General features: G+C 41.8%; 1 protein-coding gene across 1 annotated transcript in view; it reads left to right on the top strand.

Annotated features, from left to right (window-relative positions):
- Positions 1–5,896: 5,896 nt before the first annotated feature.
- The window catches only part of LOC126195534 (protein slit-like), a 124,886-nt gene continuing 108,303 nt past the window's right edge, over positions 5,897–22,479 (top strand). Inside the window, exon 1 of the mRNA XM_049934195.1 lies at positions 5,897–6,052. Within this exon, the coding sequence (XP_049790152.1) occupies positions 5,897–6,052 (156 nt within the window). The remainder of the gene's footprint in view (positions 6,053–22,479) is intronic.

Below are 22,479 nucleotides of genomic sequence, written 5' to 3'. Positions count from 1 at the left end.
CGTGGCGGAGCTAGGTGAATTGGAACGTGGGCAGATAGTTGGTGCTCGTACGGTGGATGCTTCTGTAACCAACGTACCTGATGTGTTTCGTGTTTCAAGGGGCACAGTATTGAAGATCTATACCTCATAAACGGAAAACAGGTAAAACATCGCCCGTTAAGTCACAACGCGGATGAAGGCGTGTGTTCAATGATCGTGACAGACGGTCACTGATGGGGACTATCACGAAGAATAAGGAGACGAGAGTCGCGTAAGTCACTGAAGAACTGAACACCGGATCCGTGAACCTTGTCAACACAAAAACAACACGGAGGGAGCTCCATAACCAGTGAATTGCAGAGAGATCTGGAATTCCAAAGCCTCTCATCAGTGATGCAAATGCCCGTAACTGAAAAATATGGCGCTGAGGCCGTAAAAACCTGGACTATGAAGAAATGAGATAATGTCATTTCGTCGTTTGAGCCTTGTTTCATGGTGTTTCCAATTTGTAGCCGAGTTTACGTCGCAAGAGTGGAACATGGCGGAGGTTCGGTGATGATTTGGGCAGCAATACCGTTGTTTTCCATGGGCCCCATGGCTACTCCGCAAAACAGCACTACTGCCAAGAATTACGTAACCGTTCCGACGGATCAGGTCCATTCTGTGGTACAGTGTTCGTTCCCCAACGTGACGCTGTATTCCAAGGTGACAGGGAGCCTGTTCACACATCCTGCATCGGGCACAACTAGTTTTGTGAGCACGAGGACGAATTGTCACATCTTCCCTGGTCACCACAGCCAGGAGATCTCAATATTATCTAGCATCTGTGGTCTTAGTTGGAGAGAAGGGTGTGTGATAACTATCCACCGTCATCGTCGTTACCTTAATGTTCCACTACTTTACATGTAGAATGGCATAAGAGTCCTTTCTAGACCATAATGGTCCTGTATTTATCCATTCCGAGACAACTGGGAGTTGTTTTCTACGGAAACGGTTTTCAGACAACAAACGAGGCATGGTAGTGAGCTGTTACCATATTTTTCTCAACCCCCTATATGCTAAAAGCGTAAGTTGTCCCTTACGTGAATATGCGTATGGAGAACCATATTGCATGAACTGCTAGAGTAAATAGACTACTGGCCATTAAAATTGCTACACCACGAAGATAACGTGTTACAGACTCGAAATTTAACCGACAGGAAGAAGATGCTGTGATACGCAAATGATTAGCTTTTCAGAGCATTCACACAAGGCTGGCGCCGGTGGCGACACCTACAACGTTCTGACATGAGGAAAGTTTCCAACCGATTTCTCATACACAAACAGCAGTTGACCGGCGTTGCCTGGTGAAACGTTGTTGTGATGCCTCGTGTAAGGAGGAGATATGCATACCATCACGTTTGCGACTTTGATAAAGGTCGGATTGTAGCCTATCGCGATTGCGGTTTATCTTATCGCAACATTTCTGCTCGCGTTGGTCGAGATCCAATGACAGTTAGTAGAATATGGAATCTGTGGGTTCAGGAGGGTAATACCTAACGCCGTGCTGGATCCCATCGGCCTCGTATCACTAGCAGTCGAGATGACAGGCATCTTATCCGCATGGCTGTAACGGATCGTGCAGCCACGTCTCGATCCCTGAGTCAACAGATGGGGACGTTTGCAAGACAACAACCATATGCACGAACAGTTCGACGACGTTTGCAGCAGCATGGACTATCAGCTTGGAAACGATGACTGCGGTTACCCTTGACGCTGCATCACAGACAGGAGCGCCTGCGATGGTGTAACAACGACGAACCAGAGTGCACGAATGGCACAACGTCATTTTTTCGGATGAATCCAGGTTCTGTTTACAGCATCATGATGGTCGCATCCGTGTTTGGCGACATCGCGGTGAACGCACATTTGAAACGTGTATTCGTCATCGTCATACTGGCGTACCACCCGGCGTGATGGTATGGGGTGCCATTGGTTACACGTCTCGACACCTCTTGTTCGCATTTACGGCACTTTGAACAGTGGACGCTACATTTAAGATGTGTTACGACCCGTGGCTCTACCCTTCATTCGATCCCTGCGAAACCCTACATTTCAGCAGGATAGTGCGCGACCGCATGTTGCAGGTCGTGTACGGGCCTTTCTGGATACAGAAAATGTTCGACTGCTGCCCTGGCCAGCACATTCTCCAGATCTCTCACCATTTGAAAACGTCTGGTGAATGGTGGCCGAGCAAACTGGCTCGTCACAATACGCCAGTCACTACTCCTGATTAACTGCGGTATCGTGTTGAAGCTGCATGGGCAACTGTACCTGTACAACCCATCCAAGCTCCGTTTGACTCAATGCCCAGGCGTATCAAGGACGTTATTACGGCCAGAGGTGGTTGTTCTGGGTACTGATTTCTCAGGATCTATGCACCCAAATTGCGTGAAAATGTAATCGCATGTCAGTTCCAGTATAATATATTTGTCCAATGAATACCCGTTTATCATCTACATTTCTTCTTAGTGTAGCAGTTTTAATGGTCAGTAGTGTACATCAGTGTTCTTTCGGTATTTCACTAATTGTTCGAGAAGAAGCCTGCTTACTTCGCATCATCTAAAGCTGTCTCGTTGTCTACACTGGAATTCTTCTTCGTAGCTATTTTTAACATATTTCTTATCTGCCTGCCAGTTGGGAAAAAGTTTTGCGATTAATTTTAAACTAACTTCTCGGCGAACTTGAAACGTGAAATATTGAAACACAACTCTGAAGTAATGAACAGTGTAATGTTGACTAGCTTTCTTGTCTACCTCATACATCCAGCAGGTATAGGAGCGGAGTTGGTGATGGAAAGACCTGATAACAATGCTCTACAAGACCGTCGTGTTGTGCGGGTATTATCGGAATGCGTTCTAGCCGTTCACTATACCATTTTTCAAGTTTTCCCTCGAGGATTGCTTGTTCGAACTTTGTTATACTGCCATGCCGTGTTCGTCGCCCGTATTACTTTTATTGTTTTTCTCCTGTTCACACTGGGCTTACCTCTGATTGCCCCAAGCTGGCCGGCCAATTTCCTTTGGTGCTTTGAGTAGTTCCCGATCCTTGTCAAATTCTGGTTAGAATACTTTTTAACAATAATAATTACTTAAATAAAAATAAATTTTAACATAATTCTTTTTTAAATAGAACAGGAAGTATATATTAATTTAGCCTAACCCCAAAGAGATAGATCTGAAAATTTGCGTTTATGAATTTTGCACAGTTATGAAAACACTTCTACGATTTATAACCTAAAACGTATGGTGCATGAATAGTTGGCCTAATGTTATTAGTTCAATGGCGGCAGTTTTTCGCTATAACTCTTACATGTATTTTCATAACTATTAAAAATTCACAATCGCAAATGTTCAGAACTGTCTCTGTGGGGTGATGAATCTGAACGGAGCTAGTAGAAACTATTTTATAATTCGTAGTCCGATTTGAAAACGGATTAAGAATTTCTTTTTATTTCAATAGTTATTTGAACATTTAAATTGAGTGTGCCTTTCGGAATTACTACTACAGTCACTACAATTATGTCCAAAGTTCTTACTTTCAGAGAAAGGGGTGCCACTTTATTTACTCCTTAAAATGGAATAGGGGAAAAACTTTATCTGAAAATACAACACAATCAGTCCTAGTGAGGACCAGCTAAAATTCGGAAACTAAAATAACTGTTGCGAGATTTGATCTTACTATCTCATGCACCAAAAATGTTAAACATAACTTCACCAATTCCGATTCAGTATGGTTAAAAATGAAATTATGTAAATATTAATAATATACGGGGGCGTGCTGAAAAGTAATACCTCCGAATTTTGTGTGTGAAAACTGTTCAAGATTTTTTTAGAACAACACAAAGGTTAGTAACATTCTACACCTTTATTCTTTATGTCTACGTATTTATCTCTCAACACAGTGACTCTTCCAACGAACACATGTCTCCCAACAAGAGATCATTTTGTTGATACCGTCACTGTAGAATGTCTGGCTTTGTTGACGGATCCACAACTTCACCTCTGCTTGCACCGTTTCATTTACTATCAAAGTGAAGTCCTGGAAGGTGTTCATTAAGTTTTGGTAATAGATGAAAATCGGATGGGACCAAATCTGGTCTTTGTCGAGGATAATCGGTGACTGTGAACCTAAGGCATTGGATTGTTGCAGATGCAGCGCTCGCGTGTGGTCTGCCATTGTCGTGCTGCAGGAGAGGCTACTCCCTGTGTGAACCAGTTCTTCCAACTCGAAACTCAGTTGCGATAGGCTGTATCTCACGCACCGACATTCTCACGTTACACGGCGCCATGCTACACGTTACAATCCGGAGCCCTCTAGCGGCAGAGGACTGCAGATACGTAGACATGAAGAATAATGCTGTAGAATGTTAGTTTTACTTAAAAAGCTCTGAGAATTTTCACACAAAAAATTAAAAGGCTTCATTTTTCAGCACACCCTCATATACGAATCAGTGTTTCAGCAATATATTTGTAACTACTTAAAATAAATGTTATACTTTTGTTCGTAGCACCAAATTTTCAGCCTGTCTTAGTGTAATTTATTTCGTCGACCAACTTCAATTACGTGACAGCAAGCTATGCAGATGATATTGCAAATGACTCACAACACCAGGATCTACCTACCGATAGCTAAATTGAAACAAGTTTTATTTTGACCGGCGTCTTCTTCCATATGATCAGTACTGATAGCAGTGTCGTGTTTTACACATCATTTGCAAGTTTATGAACAATGGTTAACTACATCCAATGAGTCATAGCAGTGGAAGTAACTGAACACACAACAAGAAGAGATTCATATGAACAAAGTTACTGATTGTTTAAAAACTTTTCATTTGAACAGCAGACCAACATGCGAAGTGAATATTCCCTCGTTAGGTTGTCCTTCTCTTTCTCCACATGATGACCGCAGCACATGTCAACGCTATACAGAACAACCTTAATATCCGTGTGGACTGTCGTTTAATGTTTTGGTATTGATTTTTTAGCCGTGAGATGAGGTTTATATCTCAAAACATGTTGTTTCATTAAATAATCGAAGCTGACAGCTAATTTTGTTACTGGTAGTGGCCTAGGGAAAACCTTTTCTAACAGTTACAGTCGATTAACAGTCAATATGACTTTAAATTAATAACTTCACTGTATTCACGTCCAAGTCTCTTGAGATCAAATTAACGTTTTTCGTGGCAAGCCTATCAGTTATATCACTTTCTGTTACATGAAAATAATCAGTCCACTGTAGCCAGACAGATTCAAACAAAATGCAATAAGTACAAAATATCAATTTAATTTGTAACAAAAAGTACATTAATTTATACTTTATTACTATCGTCCAAGATGAATGAGTCCAAACAGGACTATTTTTATGTTTCAACTACTTGTTTGTTAGTAAAGCAGTCTTGATCGCAACACATGTTTAGTTTGGTTAGCAACCGGTTTCGGTCTATTGTTGTGACCATCCACAGGTCTTAGGAGATTCAATAAAATAATAATACATACTCAGAGGGAATTCTATAAGAAGATATGGTAACAGGACTAAAAACATCAAGAATAAAAGTTGCAAAAGTAACAGGACGTAATGTTATAAATATGGTGGTGGCGGTGAACGGAGGAAGATCCGTCAGAACACGGACATCAAACACTGAAAAAGGCAGCATTACTCGAGAATATATGAAGGGCTCGGAGAGATATAGTCATAAGCCACAACTTTCACGAAATTGAGTTTTTCATGTTGCGACATTCTTAACAATGTCTTCTTCACAATGTGTTGAAAAAGTTCCATGTTAGTGCAACAGATGGCAGGCTGTGATGGAGTGCGGTTCTATGCTGTGCCATCTGGTGGTAGTTTCAGAAGATACATAGTCACAAGCCACGGCAAAATGGCAGGTGGGTCAGGAACATCTGAAGCGTCTTCGGGTCTTCAACGCATATTTGACACAGACAGTAGTGAAAGTGAAGAGCTTTACCCTTTGGATCCTGACAGTGATGAATCTTGGCATCCATCGACCAGCAGCTCCAGCTCCGATGATATTTCGGTAAGTATATAAAACGGTTTACTTCTGGCAATTAACTTCCTGTGGCTTGTGACTTTGATTCTCTCAACATTGCCAATGCATTTAACAGCCATCCTGTGTGTTAATGATGAAACTTGATGGGCTCATTTATATTACTGCTTAAAGGTGCAATAATGTAGTTTCAAAGGCAAAAGATGTGTAAAAAATATTTTCTCATTAATGTGATTTTAGCTAAATTTAATGTTTTATGTGGCTTATGACTATATCTCACGCAAATTCTTAGACTATTTTGCTCTTCATAATATAGCTTGAAATAAGCAGAAGAAATGAAGAATCACCCTAAAAACCAAAGCCTTCACGGAAAACAGAGCGAAATATTGATCAGTGGAAGAAAAATAAAGCAAAACGTCGACGAAATGATGGTCAGCAGTATAAGTCTTTAAAAAATCACAAGACTGTTCAGGCTGCTACTATAGGAGGACCCTGTACTTGTTTAAATTAATGCTTCAAAAACTGCTTGGAGAGGAAGAAAACATTTTTCATTCATTTTGGGGCATAGGAAACTTTAATGCCCAAAATACTTACCTGATGAGCTGTATGAAAATCGAACCGAAAAAGCGGAGGTTTGTTCACTATTTAAATACAAATGTTTTAATATTTTGTATATTTATTTCATTTTGTTATATTTGTCATAATTTCTTTCAAAGCTATCCAAAAAAGGCTTCCAAGAAAATATAATCCAGCGATGTTACATTTTCTTGTAATGTGAGGGTATGCGGAATAGAAGTCATGATCTGCAAGGAAGCTTTCCTTAGGGTTCATAGCTTACAGATACATGCACGAAGAGTGAGAAATTTGCAACATCAAATGAAGGAGGGATTTGCAGTGCCAAAAGAAGATGGAAGAGGTTTGTATGTTACTCCGTGCTATAAGTCAGGGATGTACTCAAACTGAGTACTATACAAATATTTCTATTAGAAAGAGGATATAAGCTCATCTTTTTTTTCTTTCAGGAAAACATGGAAAGTACCCACATAAATTTCAAGACGAAGCTGTACAAAGTGTTAGAGAATTTCTTAACGCCATACCGAAATATAACAGTCATTACAGTAGGCAACAGAACCCCAATAAAGTGTATTTGGATTGTGATCTCACAATTCCTTCCTTATTTCGAGATAAATACTCAGAATACTGCAAGGAAAAGCAGGTTACTGCAATATCTGAAAGTAAATTCAGAGAAATTTTCGTATCTGAATATAACATAGGCTTCAAACTACCAAAAAGTGACACCTGTTCAAAATTTGATGTACTTCTAATTGCAATAAATAACCCACAATTATGTACAGAAGAAGTCACAGAAAAGAAACCACAATATGAACTACATCTCAAAAAGGCTGACAGAGGACAAAATATGATTGCGTCTTTAACTGCTCTGGCTAAAGAAAATTCGAAAGAGCATCATGTGATTAGAAATGGACATGCAGCAAACGTTCCCCACACCTAAACTAACAGTTGGTCCAGCATTTTACAAGAGGAAAATATGGACATACAACTATGGTATCCATGACTGTGGATCAAATAAGGGTTATATGTTTCTGTGGAGCGAGAAAGATGGAGGATGGGGTTCAGATGAGGTTGGGAGCTGCTTATTGAAGTACTTGGAGATATCTAATCCTCAGACAAAACATCTCCATATAATCACAGACAACTGCAAGGGTCAGGCAAAGAAGTGAACTATTATTGCTTTGGAAAGGTCTCTTGTTGCTACCAAAAGATTTGATTATGTCCAGCATTACTTCCCTGTGGTAGGTCACACCATGCTGCCTTGCGATCGTGATTTTGGTCGCATTGAACGGTATGCAAGAAACAGACGTCCAATGGTGTACACTCCAGATGAATGGGCAGAAGTAATAAAATCTGTGAGTCCAAAACATTTCATTGTAACTAAAATGGAAAGAGAAGACTTCAGAAGTTTGGAAAGCCTGAAGACATTGATCTCAGAACGTACAGAATCCACGTCTGGCGATCCCCACCATTTCAGTGAAGCTACTCAATTTAAGTTTGAGTCTCAAGATTCCTTCAAGATAAGTGTAAAACACTCTTATTCAGACATAGGAGCTTTCATGTCAGTGGATATTCGTGTCAAAAAGAAAGGAAGACTAGTTGAACCAAATCCATATCAGCTGCCAGTAAAGTATAGGAAACCACTACCAATTAACCAGAAAAAAATTGATGATGTACTGTCTCTTATGCCATATATACCTGCAGCAAATCAAGATTTCTTTCGGTCATATACTGGAAATAACGTGTACAATGATGAGGTAGAGGAACTTATTGATGTAACTGTATCAATGAAAAAGTAATTTATGCATCTCAGGTACCTGATACGTATATACGAGGGCCGTTCAGAAAGTAACCTCCAGTTGATTTAAAAAAATACACCAAGTTAAATAAAAATATTTTAATATATACATTTTACAACTACATCTTTGCACTATTTTTCTACATAGTCTCCATAGCGATTGAGGCACTTATCGTATCTCTTCACAAGCTTTGAAATTCCTTCTGCATAAAAATCACCCGCTTGTGCCTGGAGCCAGCCTGTGACCGCATCTTTGAGCTCTTCGTCGTCATCAAACCGCTGTGACCCGAGCCATTTCTTCAAATGCATGAAGAGGTGATAATCACTTGGCGCCAGGTCTGGGCTGTAGGGTGGATGGTTGATAACGTCCCACTTGAAGGACTCAAGAAGGGCCGTTGTTCTGCGAGCAGAGTGAGGACGGGCGTTATCGTGCAAAAAAACGATACCGGAAGTCAGCATACCACGGCGTTTGTTCTGTATAGCCCGCCGTAACTTTTTTATTGTTTCACAGTACACGTCTTGATTAATGGTCGTACCACGTTCCATGAATTCAACCAACAACACCCCTTTGGCATCCCAAAACACCGTTGCCATCAGTTTTCTGGCAGAAAAATCTTGCGAGGCTTTTCTTGGTTTGGTAGGCGAATTTGAATGTGCCCACATCTTTGATTGTTCTTTTATCTCACGGTTCACGTACTTAATCCAGGTTTCGTCACCGGTCACGATTCTGTTTAACAATGGTTCTCCTTCGTCCTCATAACGTGACAGAAAGTCTAATGCAGAGGCCAGTCTTTGAGTTTTGTGGTGGTCGGTAAGAATTTTGGGCACCCATCGTGCACAGAACTTACGGTAACCCAATCTTGCTGTCACTATCTCGTACAAGAGAGTCTTAGAAATCTGTGGAAAACCAGTAGACAACTCCGACATTGAGAAACGTCGATTTTCACGAACTTTTGCATCAACTGTCTGAACGAGTTCGTCAGTCACCAATGATGGTCTACCATTCCTCTCCTCATCATGAACGTTTTCTCGTCCACTTTTAAATAAACGTACCCATTCATGGACAACTCCTTCACTCATAACTCTTGGTCCGTACACGGCACAAAGCTCACGATGAATAGCTGCTGCAGAATATCCTTTGGCTGTAAAAAACCTTATGACAGCACGCACTTCACATTTGGCGGGGTTTTCTATTGCAGCACACATTTCAAACTGCCACAAAAACTAAACTAGCGCAGGTACGACGTTCACTCGACCACGGCTTGATGCCGACTGATCTGTTGAGTGCGTGAACGCACAGATGGCGTCGCTACTCCCCCCACAACCCGCACTGTGACCAATCGGAGGTTACTTTCTGAACCGCCCTCGTATTAATGTGTAAAAATTATATATTCTGCTTGCTGTGTAAGAGTAGTTAAAATAAATCGTTACAAATTCATACTTTCTGTTTTAAATAATTTTTGAGAGATATAGTCACAAGCCACCATTGACTATATCTTAATTAGAATCATCCTAAAATGAATATTTTATACCATGCAGAGAGTTGACTATTTAACAACATGCTTCGCAAGTATTAAGCAGGTGTTTGCAGTAGAAATAAGGTTTCTATTTTGTATTAAACATTTTCAGACCTCCGTGAAACTTTAAACTTGCTGTATCTCAAAATTCGTTCGATGTGGCTTATGACTATATCTCTCCGACCCCTTCATATACTGGAAGCGTCGCTCATCACATACGGCATTCCATCACTGACAACCAATCGTATGATTATTGCGTGAGGTATGTTACATTAAATGGTAAAGTTAAAATTTACAACTAAAATAGATACAAAAGTATACAAAAATTACGTAACGGCTCACAACAAATCCTTTGATAATATTTTTAAAACAAGCAAATGCAATAACAGTCATGGTTTTATCGGTTTTGTGTGATCACAGCTTCCCCACATTAACAGACGTCCCTAAACGAGATCTCGTTATTCTCGTGTTAGCTATGTTCATTTGTACTTCGTGTCGATGTTGAGAAACATATAAGATTGCTGTTTCTCGTCTGATCGTGTCATATACATAACAGCTACAGCTGCACATGTTTCAGTCACGATCAAATTCTCCTTTTGAAGACTCGTGACGTGGCAGTTCAATATGCCAGTTCCATGCGAACGAACTACATGTCCTACTTTGCTATTGGCTCGTAGTCATCACGTCGTTGTGTTGGTGGAAGATGTACGGTCGACAAGAAATGTACACGTTTACGCTCTCTGCTGTCACCGAATTAACGGTTGGTGGGTCGTTGCTCGGAACACGGAACGATGTTCTAAATCTCGAGTAAGTGTTCGTCTGTTGGAAGCCATAATCTGTGCGCTGCTCGCGGGATACGATCTCCTCATCTCTGCCGGCTCCCGGTCGGCTCTGCAGCTCTTCTGTAATGGAGGCGGCGAAATGCACTTGTCGTGTTCCTCCGACGTGGGACGCTAATGGTGCCTGCTTCATGTCGCGGAAACATCGCACCACCGAGTGCTTCGCAGAGTTCCGGGCTCTGTCAGGAGAAGCTGCCCCTTGCAATAAAGACCAAAGAGCTTTATTTCGGCTTACTTTCATCGCAAAAACCGACGTCTTCAGATTTACTGCTCTGTCAAACACTTACTAGTACCAGCCATCAGACAGGGACGAGCCTGCGATCATCACTTAATGTTTAGATACAGTAGCGAACTAAGTTTAATTGAATGGATATATCTGCACATAAGAGTAAATAAGATAGCTATATATTTACATTACGGAACGAATTACTGAATTATCAAAGTATCTTGTAATAAATTTTCTTAGGACAATAGCCGGCCTTGGTGGCCGAGCGGTTCTAGGCGCTACAGTTTGGAACCGCGCGACCGCTACGGTCGCAGGTTCGAATCCTGCTTCGGGCATGGACGTGTGTAATGTCCTTAGGTTAGTTAGGTTTAAGTAGTTCTAAGTTCTAAGGGACTGATGACCTTAGAAGTTACGTCCCATAGTGCTCAGAGCCATTTGAACAATTTGAACCTTAGGACAATAGACTGGACCGACGAAGGAAAAGATTTTAAACCATATTTGAATCACTGAAGGTATATACTGTGTAGCTATACTAACATTTAATACGCTGACAAAGTGATGTTTATTTAGAACGGAACTAGTGTCCAGAAATATTTTGTCATGTAGGAGCTCGCGGCGTCTTGCTGAAATTTTTATAAGCTGTATGGGACTGTATTAAAGATATATATGAAGTTGTTGTATAATGAACAGCTGCCTTTTGCAAATGTCTTTGTTATATCTGAGTTACGTTCTGCCTGGCCATGTGAAGCATTTTCATTGTATGTCTGTATGCTGCCATTCTCCAGAAAGTACACATAGTGGTTTTCGGCAGTCTGTTAATGGTTTTAGGCTGTGCTTACCTACGCGGAATTGTATAAATGCAATCTCATTGTGCGACATAAATTTCGCCTTAATGTATTAGTTAACTTCAGAAGCTTGAAATATTTACATATTTTTGCCTCCTAAGCAAGCACTTTCAAGATACACCAATTCGAGTTTCGATCGTGACACTTCCTTGCTAAATATGCATGTATTCTTTGACGTAAGTAATAAATACACAGTACGTATTTGTTACGCACAGTAAGTAACAAAGCATATCCATGGAACAGAAAAATATCCAGGTCCAAAACTCTTTCTAGTGGATAAGTACAGAGATACAACACGTCAGTGAAAAGTGAAAATGTGTATTTGAAGTTTCTGAAGATGCCTCAATAGACTAAAGTGAGGCGTAATTGCATTTAATCAGATTCACAAAGACAGACATAACCTAAAAAAACCTAAATGATTAATGTAAAAAACCTTAAAATGATTAACGTAATATTACTGGCCACTTAGGAAGGCATACTAACAACATTAAATATTTTGTACACAATTCTAGACTGAAAATAGCACTCAACAAGGCTTTAAATTATGCTACGGAACTAATTTTGTTTGATGAATGTAGTACACTGAGCTTTAGATGTTGATAATGTTAACTCGAATTGAAATTCGAACGGCAACATGTTTTAGAAATGAGTCTGTGAACCGAAGTATGTAAATCACTAAGATGAAGAAGATATGTCCGTTATTGTTAGTCTCAAGTGGTGACTATGAAAGCTTATGTCATAGTGGCACAGAACGGTGAACAAACCCGTACGTTTTGCTGTAAATTGGTAACAACGACGATGGAATCGCTTGCAGAGCATGTGCAACCGTAATGGCAGAAAGCAAACGACAGAAAATGTTACCTCGACTGGTGCAAAAGCTTTCGTAGCGGAGGATAAACTATTGGAGCTCCAGCGCGTTCGGTCGACGTGCAAACAACGGACTACATCTAGCAAGTGCAACACGTGCAGGCACGAATCTGTCTCTAAGAATTATTGCCGGAGGAATGGTGGATATGCAAAGGACAATGTTAAACCCATCAGTCACGTAGATCTGCATAGATAGCAGATATTTTCTCGAAATGAAATGAGCAAAAGCTATCCATGGCTGCAACTACGGAAAATTTCAGTGACACAAAATCGAGATTCGTTATTTCGACGAGTCGTCATCACATACGATGAGACCAAATGTTAGCAGGCAGAATAACATGTTCATAGTACTTAGACGATTGGCATGAACTAGAGGGACTGGGGAATAACCTACACCAACAAAACCCCAAGTAGAAGTAGTAAAAATAGAAAGCTAAGAAAGTAAACTTTAGTGCCATATTCTGACGATCTGTATCATTTACGTATTTATTCAATGCGACATACCCGAGCTGCATCACATTATTCTCACGACAAAAGTATTTTATAATTTTACGTGCTCTGTTGAAAGGACGCTCAGCTTTAAAGAGCATTTGCTGAAACCTGCCGCTAGGATGAAGACAAGAAAAAGCATCTTGCAAAACTTTGTAATACGACATGAGGTTCATCAGTTCCAACTCTAAGGATATCTGCTGTTTGACTGCTGTACCCTTTGGCAGAATATTGTGGTGCAGTTAGAATCAACAGCCGATACACCAGACTCGGCGACACGCAGACCAACGAGCCTACGCGGGGCATCACACGAGCAATGAAAAACACATCAGTTTTCTGGCTGTCTGTTCTCAGCCACAGCTCCCCCATTTTTGCGGCGAGAATCTGCTTCCAAGGGGAAACTTATAAAAGCTGATGATCCTTATTCCCTGTACATGAGGACATTCCTACTCTTAATGAAAACATCGCTCCCGTCGTCCGCCTGTACAACGTGTAAAATGTTTGGGGGCAAAGAGTGAGAACAACAGACAGACGATCAGAAATGTGGCAGTAAAATGCAACTCCAGAGAAACTTGAGGTGTCCTACATTTCGTCAGGAGCACCAGGTTTCGAAGTGCAACACAAAATGTCATTTGCTCTCAGCAGTATAAACACAAATAGTGGAAAATGCGTTAAAAATATGCAAATGCGAATTCACAACATCGCTCAGCTGTGACGGTGTTGCAGAACGGCACAGTGTTCTACATATCATACGTGCGTGCCCAAAATCATTATTTCGCTGCCATACGGAGGCGATTCCAGTGGAAACAAAGACTCAGCTGAATACATGGTGCAGTTGGATGAATATCTGTGGCTTTCTATGCTTTCTAAATACTGTAAATTTAATTAACTTAGAATTATGAAATTTTTGTGCGTCTTAAATTTGTGTAGAAGCATTGTCAAAGAAAAGAATTTCCTGTGAGGTGTGTTACTATCCGTACGCTAAAAAAAAAAAGAAAAAAAAATTCTATCCTCTGTGCGATCAGAAGTAACTGCAAAATATTTGGCATCTGTTTTATATCTTTTCCACATCTATATGTACATTCGTGCAATTTCTTTCGAAAAATGCGTAGTATTCTAAGCTGCGCAGTATTTTCGCCATTATTTTCAGAAATGAAATAAAAAGGATCCACGTGACGCAGTTGCGAAATGTGAAATATCTGGCCATTTAAAGCTGATTTATAGTTCCGAATAACTTTAATACTGTCGACGTACTCCATGAAATATATGGAAAGCAATGTCGTATTTAAAGTTGTTCCACCGTAGCCTGTGCTATGTTATTACACAACCAAGCATTAGCAATTACGTCGCGCTAAATCAAGAGCTAAAAAAGAATTGTGGCTTAATATAGCTCAGCGGTATGATAAATTGCCTCGCATGTGAACACGTTAATTAGATTTAGGGATGCATGGTACTGCAGGCCGAAACTGCAGAATTTTTGTGTCGATGATCAGTAAACTTCGTGCACAGATGGACGTGACTAATTTTATGTTCTCCTCTTTGTAACATGCCACTCGTAAAGAGTTGCATAAACAACAATGAAATGAAAACTCCTTTTTTCCATGGTAAATATTGCTAACATGGAATTATTTAACGCACTGCATTACGACACGACAAAGTGATTCCGGCGATTATTGTTACTCTCCCGGTGTAAATGCTTGTTCCTGAAGGGAAAGTATTGATTCAGCTTGTATTTGCAGAATACGTTTTTGATCCGCAGTGCATTTCGAGTCTTCTATCAATTGACATTTTTCCATATGGGCAAACGCATTTTAGGCCACTAAACATATTTCACCGCGGCAATGGGAACAATTGCGACGAAGTCACAGATGGCCACAAGAAGATAAAGCTCTCAGATTCGCGATGTGACTTGATTTATGTAGACCAGTGAATTATTGAAAAGTGGTTAGAAGTGCAACTAAATTGCACTCATATACCTCTAAATAAGATGTTTGTTGCTACCTTCCGCTGATTATCTTGTCTCTGTACAGAATTTTGAAATACGCGTTTCGCATCACATGGCACTGTGTAGTGGAACTTGTAACGGAACATATTAAAGGCTTCACTTTAATGAAGTATGCGATACCCTCCAAATTTAACCAGTTTAACGAGTATTTATGATTATAGAAAAGTTATCGTGTATGTTAACAATGATTGCACAACATGTCTCCATAAACAGTCAACCCACTAAATTATACTGAATAACTGACCCACACAAAAGTTAATATCACTTGATCACTGATACAGCAAATGTCATCATGTAAAAACACTAAGTTTATCTTAAATAATTAATATGAAGTACGAAAAATGGTGGCCAACTTATGTATTTTGGATCTCCTTAAATAAAAATGACCCAGTGAAACCTATTTGTTCACTCAGTATTCACGTAATCAATCCTATTTTAGACGAAAACCAATGTAATTCTTGATAATTCATGTTACTTAATTATTTATGCAAATTAGAGAAGTCAATTGACAAACTTCTAAAAAACGGCCTTTTTGTAACAAAGGATTATTCTGTCAAGTCAGCAAATCTGTCTGTCATTTTAATAACATGTTAAATTATGTCACTCGATGCAAATTAATAACTTATCTGCACAAATTATGATAACAGATGTACATATGACTTATAAACTATATCTCTTTTTAGTAGTTCTTTGACAATGTTATAAATACAAGCAGCAAGAAGGGTCGGGGAGACAGTCGGAACGTCACTTTCGTAAAGTGTGTTTGTGTGTTATTGTTTGAGGTGGATAAACAATGCAAAGAACATGTAAAGGAAGTACTACTTTGTGTTGTGTCATGGTCTTTGGTGAACAGTGGAATTAAGATGCCCACCAGAGTAATAAATATTTGATGTTTACATATTTGTTGGTTTCGCTCGTTCTTTATCATCAACAGCACATAAAAAACACGGGACCTCATGTTTTTACCCTAGACAACCAGATTTAGAGCCAGCATCAGCATCGAGACACAGCAGCGATCCAGCAAGCAGCAGCGATTACTACAATGCATTTTAATGGCGCCAACCTAACATCAAGTGCTAACAAGCTCCGTAAATTGGAGTGAAATAGTGCGATTATAGCAATTAGGAATATCTACGACTAGGCGACCATTACAAACTTTTGCTTAAAGAGTAATGTATCACGACAATTGCACGTTTTGTATGCAGTCAAAATCATGTTTTTAAATACGTTTGTGCGAACATAGGAAGTTGAGACAACTTACGTTGTTGAAACTACGAACAGGGATCGCAACTGACGCTAGGCGCAAATTTCATCGGGGACGTCGTTATAATTATTGCAGTGGAAGATAAAATTTCCATTTTAGTTCCTGCAAAACAGTGCAGTAAAATGGAGAAATGGAGGACTATGGAAAACAAATGGAGTGGAATGGCGTAGTATCGTGCTGGATACCATATATGGTAATTTTAAATGAATAAAGCATGGAAAAAAGTGTAACGATATTTACATTTATTATTATGCACAAAGCATAACGACACACGTCAGCAAAAGTTTGGTATCACCCTGAAATACCGTGCAGGTATGTTGATATTTATACTGTTCTTGTACCTACCGTAAGATCACCCCTGATGTTGTTTCAAGATGTCACAGTAGAATGCGGCCCTTGAATGGATTGCAGCATTTCAGTTGAAAACAAAGAATGGTTCAAATGGCTCTGAGAACTATGGGACTTAACATCTATGGTCATCAGTCCGCTAGAACTTAGAACTACTTAAACGTAACTAACCTAAGGACATCACACAACACCCAGTCATCACGAGTTGAAAACAAAGCACCATTAGAGACGAATTAAAGACGTCTGTGGAACAATAGAGTGAACCTCCATCATGCCACGAAGGACTACTGTGACTAATGATTGGGCCCGCGTTGTCACATTACGCGCCGAAGGCTTGTCAACCAGCGAAATTGCTCGACGTATGCATCAGTCTCAAAGTGATAAGATGCAGGCAGGGAATTAGTTGCAACTATCAGATAGTGTTGAGGTCTGACACGGCAGAGGCTGTTCATCTGCGATAGGTGCACACGATGCTCGATGTCTATGAGCTTATAATCGAAGTGGCCGTGGGCTGAGTGCTGCTTTGTCATTCAATGAGGCTACAGCAGCAAACTGTTAGGAGACGATTGAATTATGAGTAACTCTATTACCGATGACGATGGTGGGCACTACATCATTTATTCAGTTACAGACGGACAAGAAATCATGCAAAAATGGCGCCCTAGGATTGGCGTCGGATGTTGTCTGTAGACGAAATTTGAATCTGCTTGTGGCCTGGTAATCGCAGAGAACGTATTTGGGCCGGCCGGAGTGGCCGTGCGGTTCTAGGCGCTACAGTCTAGAGCCGAGCGACCGCTCCGGTGGCAGGTTCGAATCCTGCCTCGGGCATTGATGTGTGTGATGTCCTTAGGTTAGTTAGGTTTAATTAGTTCTAAGTTCTAAGCGATTGATGACTTCAGAAGTTAAGTCGCATAGTGCTCAGAGCCATTTGAACCATTTGACGTATTTGGGGGCAACACCGTAACATCGAACTCCTCCGGCACCATGTCCCACATCTGCAACAAGGTGGTGACGGAGTGATGTTCATGGAGGTAGCATTACGTGGGACCCCCGAACACCCCTCGTGGTTGTTTATGACAATTTCGCAGCTCTACGGTACAGGGACGAGATTCTGCCACCTATAGTCAGACCGTATCATAACATTTTGGTGATAATGTCATACTGATAGATGATAATTTGCGTGCTCATTATGCTGCTCTTGTGAACACTTACCTTCGGCATATTAGGATCACCTGAACGGAGTGGCCTGCCTGTTCCCTGGACATGAATTAAATCGAACATGTATGAGATCGAGTGAAACGAGTTGTTATCGGACATCAACAACTGCCACGTGCTGTGCACGACTCGACGCAGTATCGCCACGGAGTCAGGGACTATTTCGAAGAGCGCTGACTTGGTGATCACATTAATGATATGGCACGACGGTAGCCTGCGTCAAAGCAAGGGGACTTTCCACCGTCTATTGAAGTTAATAAAGAGTGCTGTGAAAAATCCCCAAGCGAAACAGACTATTTTGTTGTTACACAGATTTTTGTTTGTTTGATTTGCATGTTGAAAATACAAATAACTATATACTCATGCCTCAGAGCCAAGTTTTTGTTTTCTGCACCACTAACGTCGAAAAAAGGGGAAATGGAAACGAGCGTATGGCATCGTTGGCCGGGAGGCCCCAATTTGGGGAAGTTCGGCCACCAGATGCAAGTCTTATTTCATTCGACGCAACATTGGACGACTCGCGCACCGGTGATGAGGGAGAAAAAATGGTTCAAATGGCTCTGAGCACTATGGGACTTAATATCTGATGTCATCAGTCCCCTAGACTTAGAACTAATTAAACCTAACTAACGTAAGGACAACACACACATCCATGTCTGAGGCAGGATTCGAACCTGCGACCGTAGCAGCAGCGCGTTTCAGGACTGAAGTGCCTAGAACCGCTCGGTCACAGCGGCCGGCTATGATGGTGAAATGAGGATGAGGACAGAATAGCACCCATTCCACGAGCGGAGAAAATCTCCAACCAGGCCGGGATTCGAACCCAGACCCGCTTGCAAGGGATGTGAGCACGTTACGACCGAGCTAATCAGGCGGACAATAAAGGGGAGATGCAAGACCATTGTATCTGATCACATGATAGAATCGGCGGTGCACGAAGTTGTGGGCTGGTCGAGTGACATTGACGTGATAGGTCATCGTGTGCGACTTGTTGTCATGTGGTTGCTGAACAACAGCCGGCAGCTGTACCTCGGCATCTCCGTTTACCTAAGGCTTTGCAGGCGTTGCTCAGAGTGGATCAAAGCCTCTTGTTGCTCACTTTCTGCCGGACACACCTTCACACGGCATGGGGTGGCCACGTGTAGTGCACCCACGTTCGTTGTAGCATATGATCGTTTGGGTGGTGAGGGGAGGCATAATGTTGCATCGGCGTACAGAGCTCCAAATCTTTGAGCACGGCACAGTCACCGGTAAACGTTATTCTGACGCTGTACTCCTTACCCATGTGCATCCTTTCAGGGCTGGCAATGCGGGACCGCATCGAACAACGCAGGCGGATGAGCTGTTGGAACGAGAGGATATTCGGCGAATGGGCTGGCTGCCTTTTACCCTGACTTAAATCCCACCGTGCACATGTGGGATGCGTTGAATAGCCGTACTGCAGCTCGTACGCATGCACCAACGATCAGGTAGCGGTTGTCAGCCGCGCTATTGGGGGAATGGAACACCGGATCACAAGAACTCACAATCACACTTATGGCCAGTGTGGAAGCATTTTGAGAGCATACCTTGTCGTCATCCTATTAAGAACAATGTCCCGCCTTTTGTAAAGGTAAGTGCACCATCGCGAATCGTGGTGACTTGAATCTAATTATTGTTCTTGCATAAAGGTGTTCAACTGGCTCTGAGCACTATGGGACTTACATCTCTGGTCATCAGTCCCCTAGAACTTAGAACTACTTAAACCTAACTAACCTAAGGACAGCACACAACACCCAGCCATCACGAGGCAGAGAAAATCCCTGACCCCGCCGGGAATCGAACCCGGGAACCCGGGCGTGGGAAGTGAGAACGCTACCGCACGACCACGAGATGCGGGCACTTGTATGCTGCATAACGACTGTGAGGAAAATTTGTGTTGCTTCATATGTTCTCAAATACGAACGTCGGCAATAGCACCGTATTTTGGCAATGAAGTCTTGCTTTGATGAGGTCCTTCATTGCTGAAATCAGCCGACAAAGCCTGCAATCAAATGCAGCGCCACATTTGGTCACACTCTAGCTCTAGAACTGCAGTGGCGCTGCGTAGAAGCTACGTGCCCGTGGCGCTAGTTCGCTGGGAAAGCGATTCCGGCAAAGCGAGCCGCCGTACTGCTGTGCCCTGTCGCGGTTTCGGGCCGGGCCGGCTCCCGTTACACGCCCCCGGCTTTCCGCCTCCGCTCTTTGCCGCGGTCGCAGCCGGCGAGCGAGAAAGCGCCGCCTCTGCCGTTGCGCAAATTCCTGAAATCGCGTCCCGGGATCAAGGTGTGCCTAAATGACGCAATTTCCATAGTAATTTCCTGAAACCTTGCTGTTAATCGGTTTAGCAGGCATTAAGGCGAGCAGCAGGCAGGACGGTTTTGATATGATAAGTCTGTCTTCCACGGAGGCTTAGGGAGAATTAATCTCGACCGACTAACTACCTCTTCTGCCTCACCTCGCTGGCGTAACAAGCGCTGAAGTTTTAAGTGAAACCGTTGTCGTGTCCGTCCGAAAAATTTCATTTACCGTTCCCTACTATATTTCGGACAGCTGTTCCCGCTGCTGAGAGGTGAAGTCGCGTTACTCCGGGGAATTAATATTCTGTGACAGATGCGATGGCTCCGCTTTCGATGCGCCTCTTACCGGAGTAGTGGGCTGAGATGTTAACATCAGCGTGAAATTCTGTCATCCCGAGATCCACGCAGATTCATTGGAGACTTTGCGTTTCCTTCTCAGAAAGCCAACCGCAGTTTCATTAATGTATGCTAGTAATAAAGGAATTCTGCATGTGAATCATTTCGTATTTTCAATTTAATATTAATAACTAGAAAATTGGTGCAGTAGTTTTGTCGAAAATCGGAATAATACTTTTGCGAAACGAAATAGTTTTTCGCTTTCGTTATGATTCTTCTTTTCGCGCTCTCGGGTCTCTTTTTTTTTATATAGAAGCATCTCTCTATGTGAAACCACCGAAATCATAGGCACATATACTCATGGAACGTTACTAACCGAGTGAAGACGTATTGTAGAGCAATACCACTTCGAGAGGAAACGTTTAAAAGCCGTATTTGGCAATGCTGACAATTCCGGCACCGTTTTGCTAAACGGGTAAACATAAATACAAGTGTGGACTTTTCAACAAGATCTTTTTGCAGCAGCACATAACACGTTGTCACACTTTTCTTTAAAGAAAAATTTTCCACTCGCTTTTAGGGTTCGGTACCTCAGTCGTTAAACATGGAACCCTTGTAGGTTATCCGTCTGTCTTTACGTCTCTTACGACTCCTTTTTTCTCAGGAAGAGGTATGATGTAGAAATTTGCGTCAAATATTAAGGGCTGCTGTCCCTTGACGATGTACAAAATTTGTGTTTTTATGTCAGTGCAGTCAAAAAGTAGAGCCATTTCTGCCACATATTCTGATACTCGCAAAGTCACTAATAAAAACTTATATTTGTATAAACGATCAAGTTTGTACGGATCCCTCAAAACGCGAGTCCTACTAACACTCGTCCGGTATATTTAAGAGTAACCCTAAAGAAGTGACGATCCTGAGGTGACCTGCTATCATCTTGCTGTTTGACAAACAGTATCACTAATATTGGGCATATAAAGATGAGGAGTTCCTGAGCTACTTGTGTTGCATGAATGATCTGGACTAAAGATTAAACCACTCCGCAGTGATTCATGGGGTGCGGTCAAGTGACGGTGTGATGGGAAGAGTTGACAAGGATCTCTCCGCCGGATGGATTTTAATCTGGGCGACTTCTTGACTGTCTTACGTGGGAGTGCAGCAACTTGGGGTGCCAAGGCTGCGGTCCTCCAGCCTCGGACAGATTCTTGTTGTGTGCCTTCATCTGATTTTAGCAGGGTCATTTGTCAGCGCATTTTATCGCTGTGGCATGCCGATTCGTCTACACTTACTGACAACAAGCTTAGGGCCTTGAAACCTCTCCCCACGGCTTGGACGACCTCTTCACGCCCTTCTCGGCGGGAGATCGTTTTGGCCCTGTTACGGATTGGACACTGCCGGTTCAGCCATCGCCATCTGCTGACGGCTGGACTGGCGCCGTTCTGCCCATGTGGGCAATAGCTGACGGTACGCCACATTTTAACGTCCTGTCCGAATTTTAATACACTGCGCATTGATCTTGGACTGCCATATACTCTGGATGACATTTTAGCGGATGACCCAGGAGCAGCTGCTCGAGTTCTTCTTTTTATCCACTTGACAAACCTGTCTAAGGACATTTGATTATGCTGTTTTCTTTTAATACCTTGCCTGTTAATGTGCCTTTTATAGTGTTGTCCTTTTTAGTTGCTGTTTAAACATTGTGCTTCGCAGTGCATTCATAATTTAGTCTGGGCGCTAATGACCACTGTAGTTGTGCGCCCTAAAACCACAAAAAAAATCCTTGTGGTCGCGCATTAACTTGCTAAAAATGGCGCCTG

The sequence above is a fragment of the Schistocerca nitens genome, chromosome 1 (genome assembly GCF_023898315.1).
Source record: "Schistocerca nitens isolate TAMUIC-IGC-003100 chromosome 1, iqSchNite1.1, whole genome shotgun sequence".
Lineage (NCBI taxonomy): Eukaryota > Metazoa > Arthropoda > Insecta > Orthoptera > Acrididae > Schistocerca > Schistocerca nitens.
This window is presented reverse-complemented; position numbering and strand designations above follow the sequence as displayed.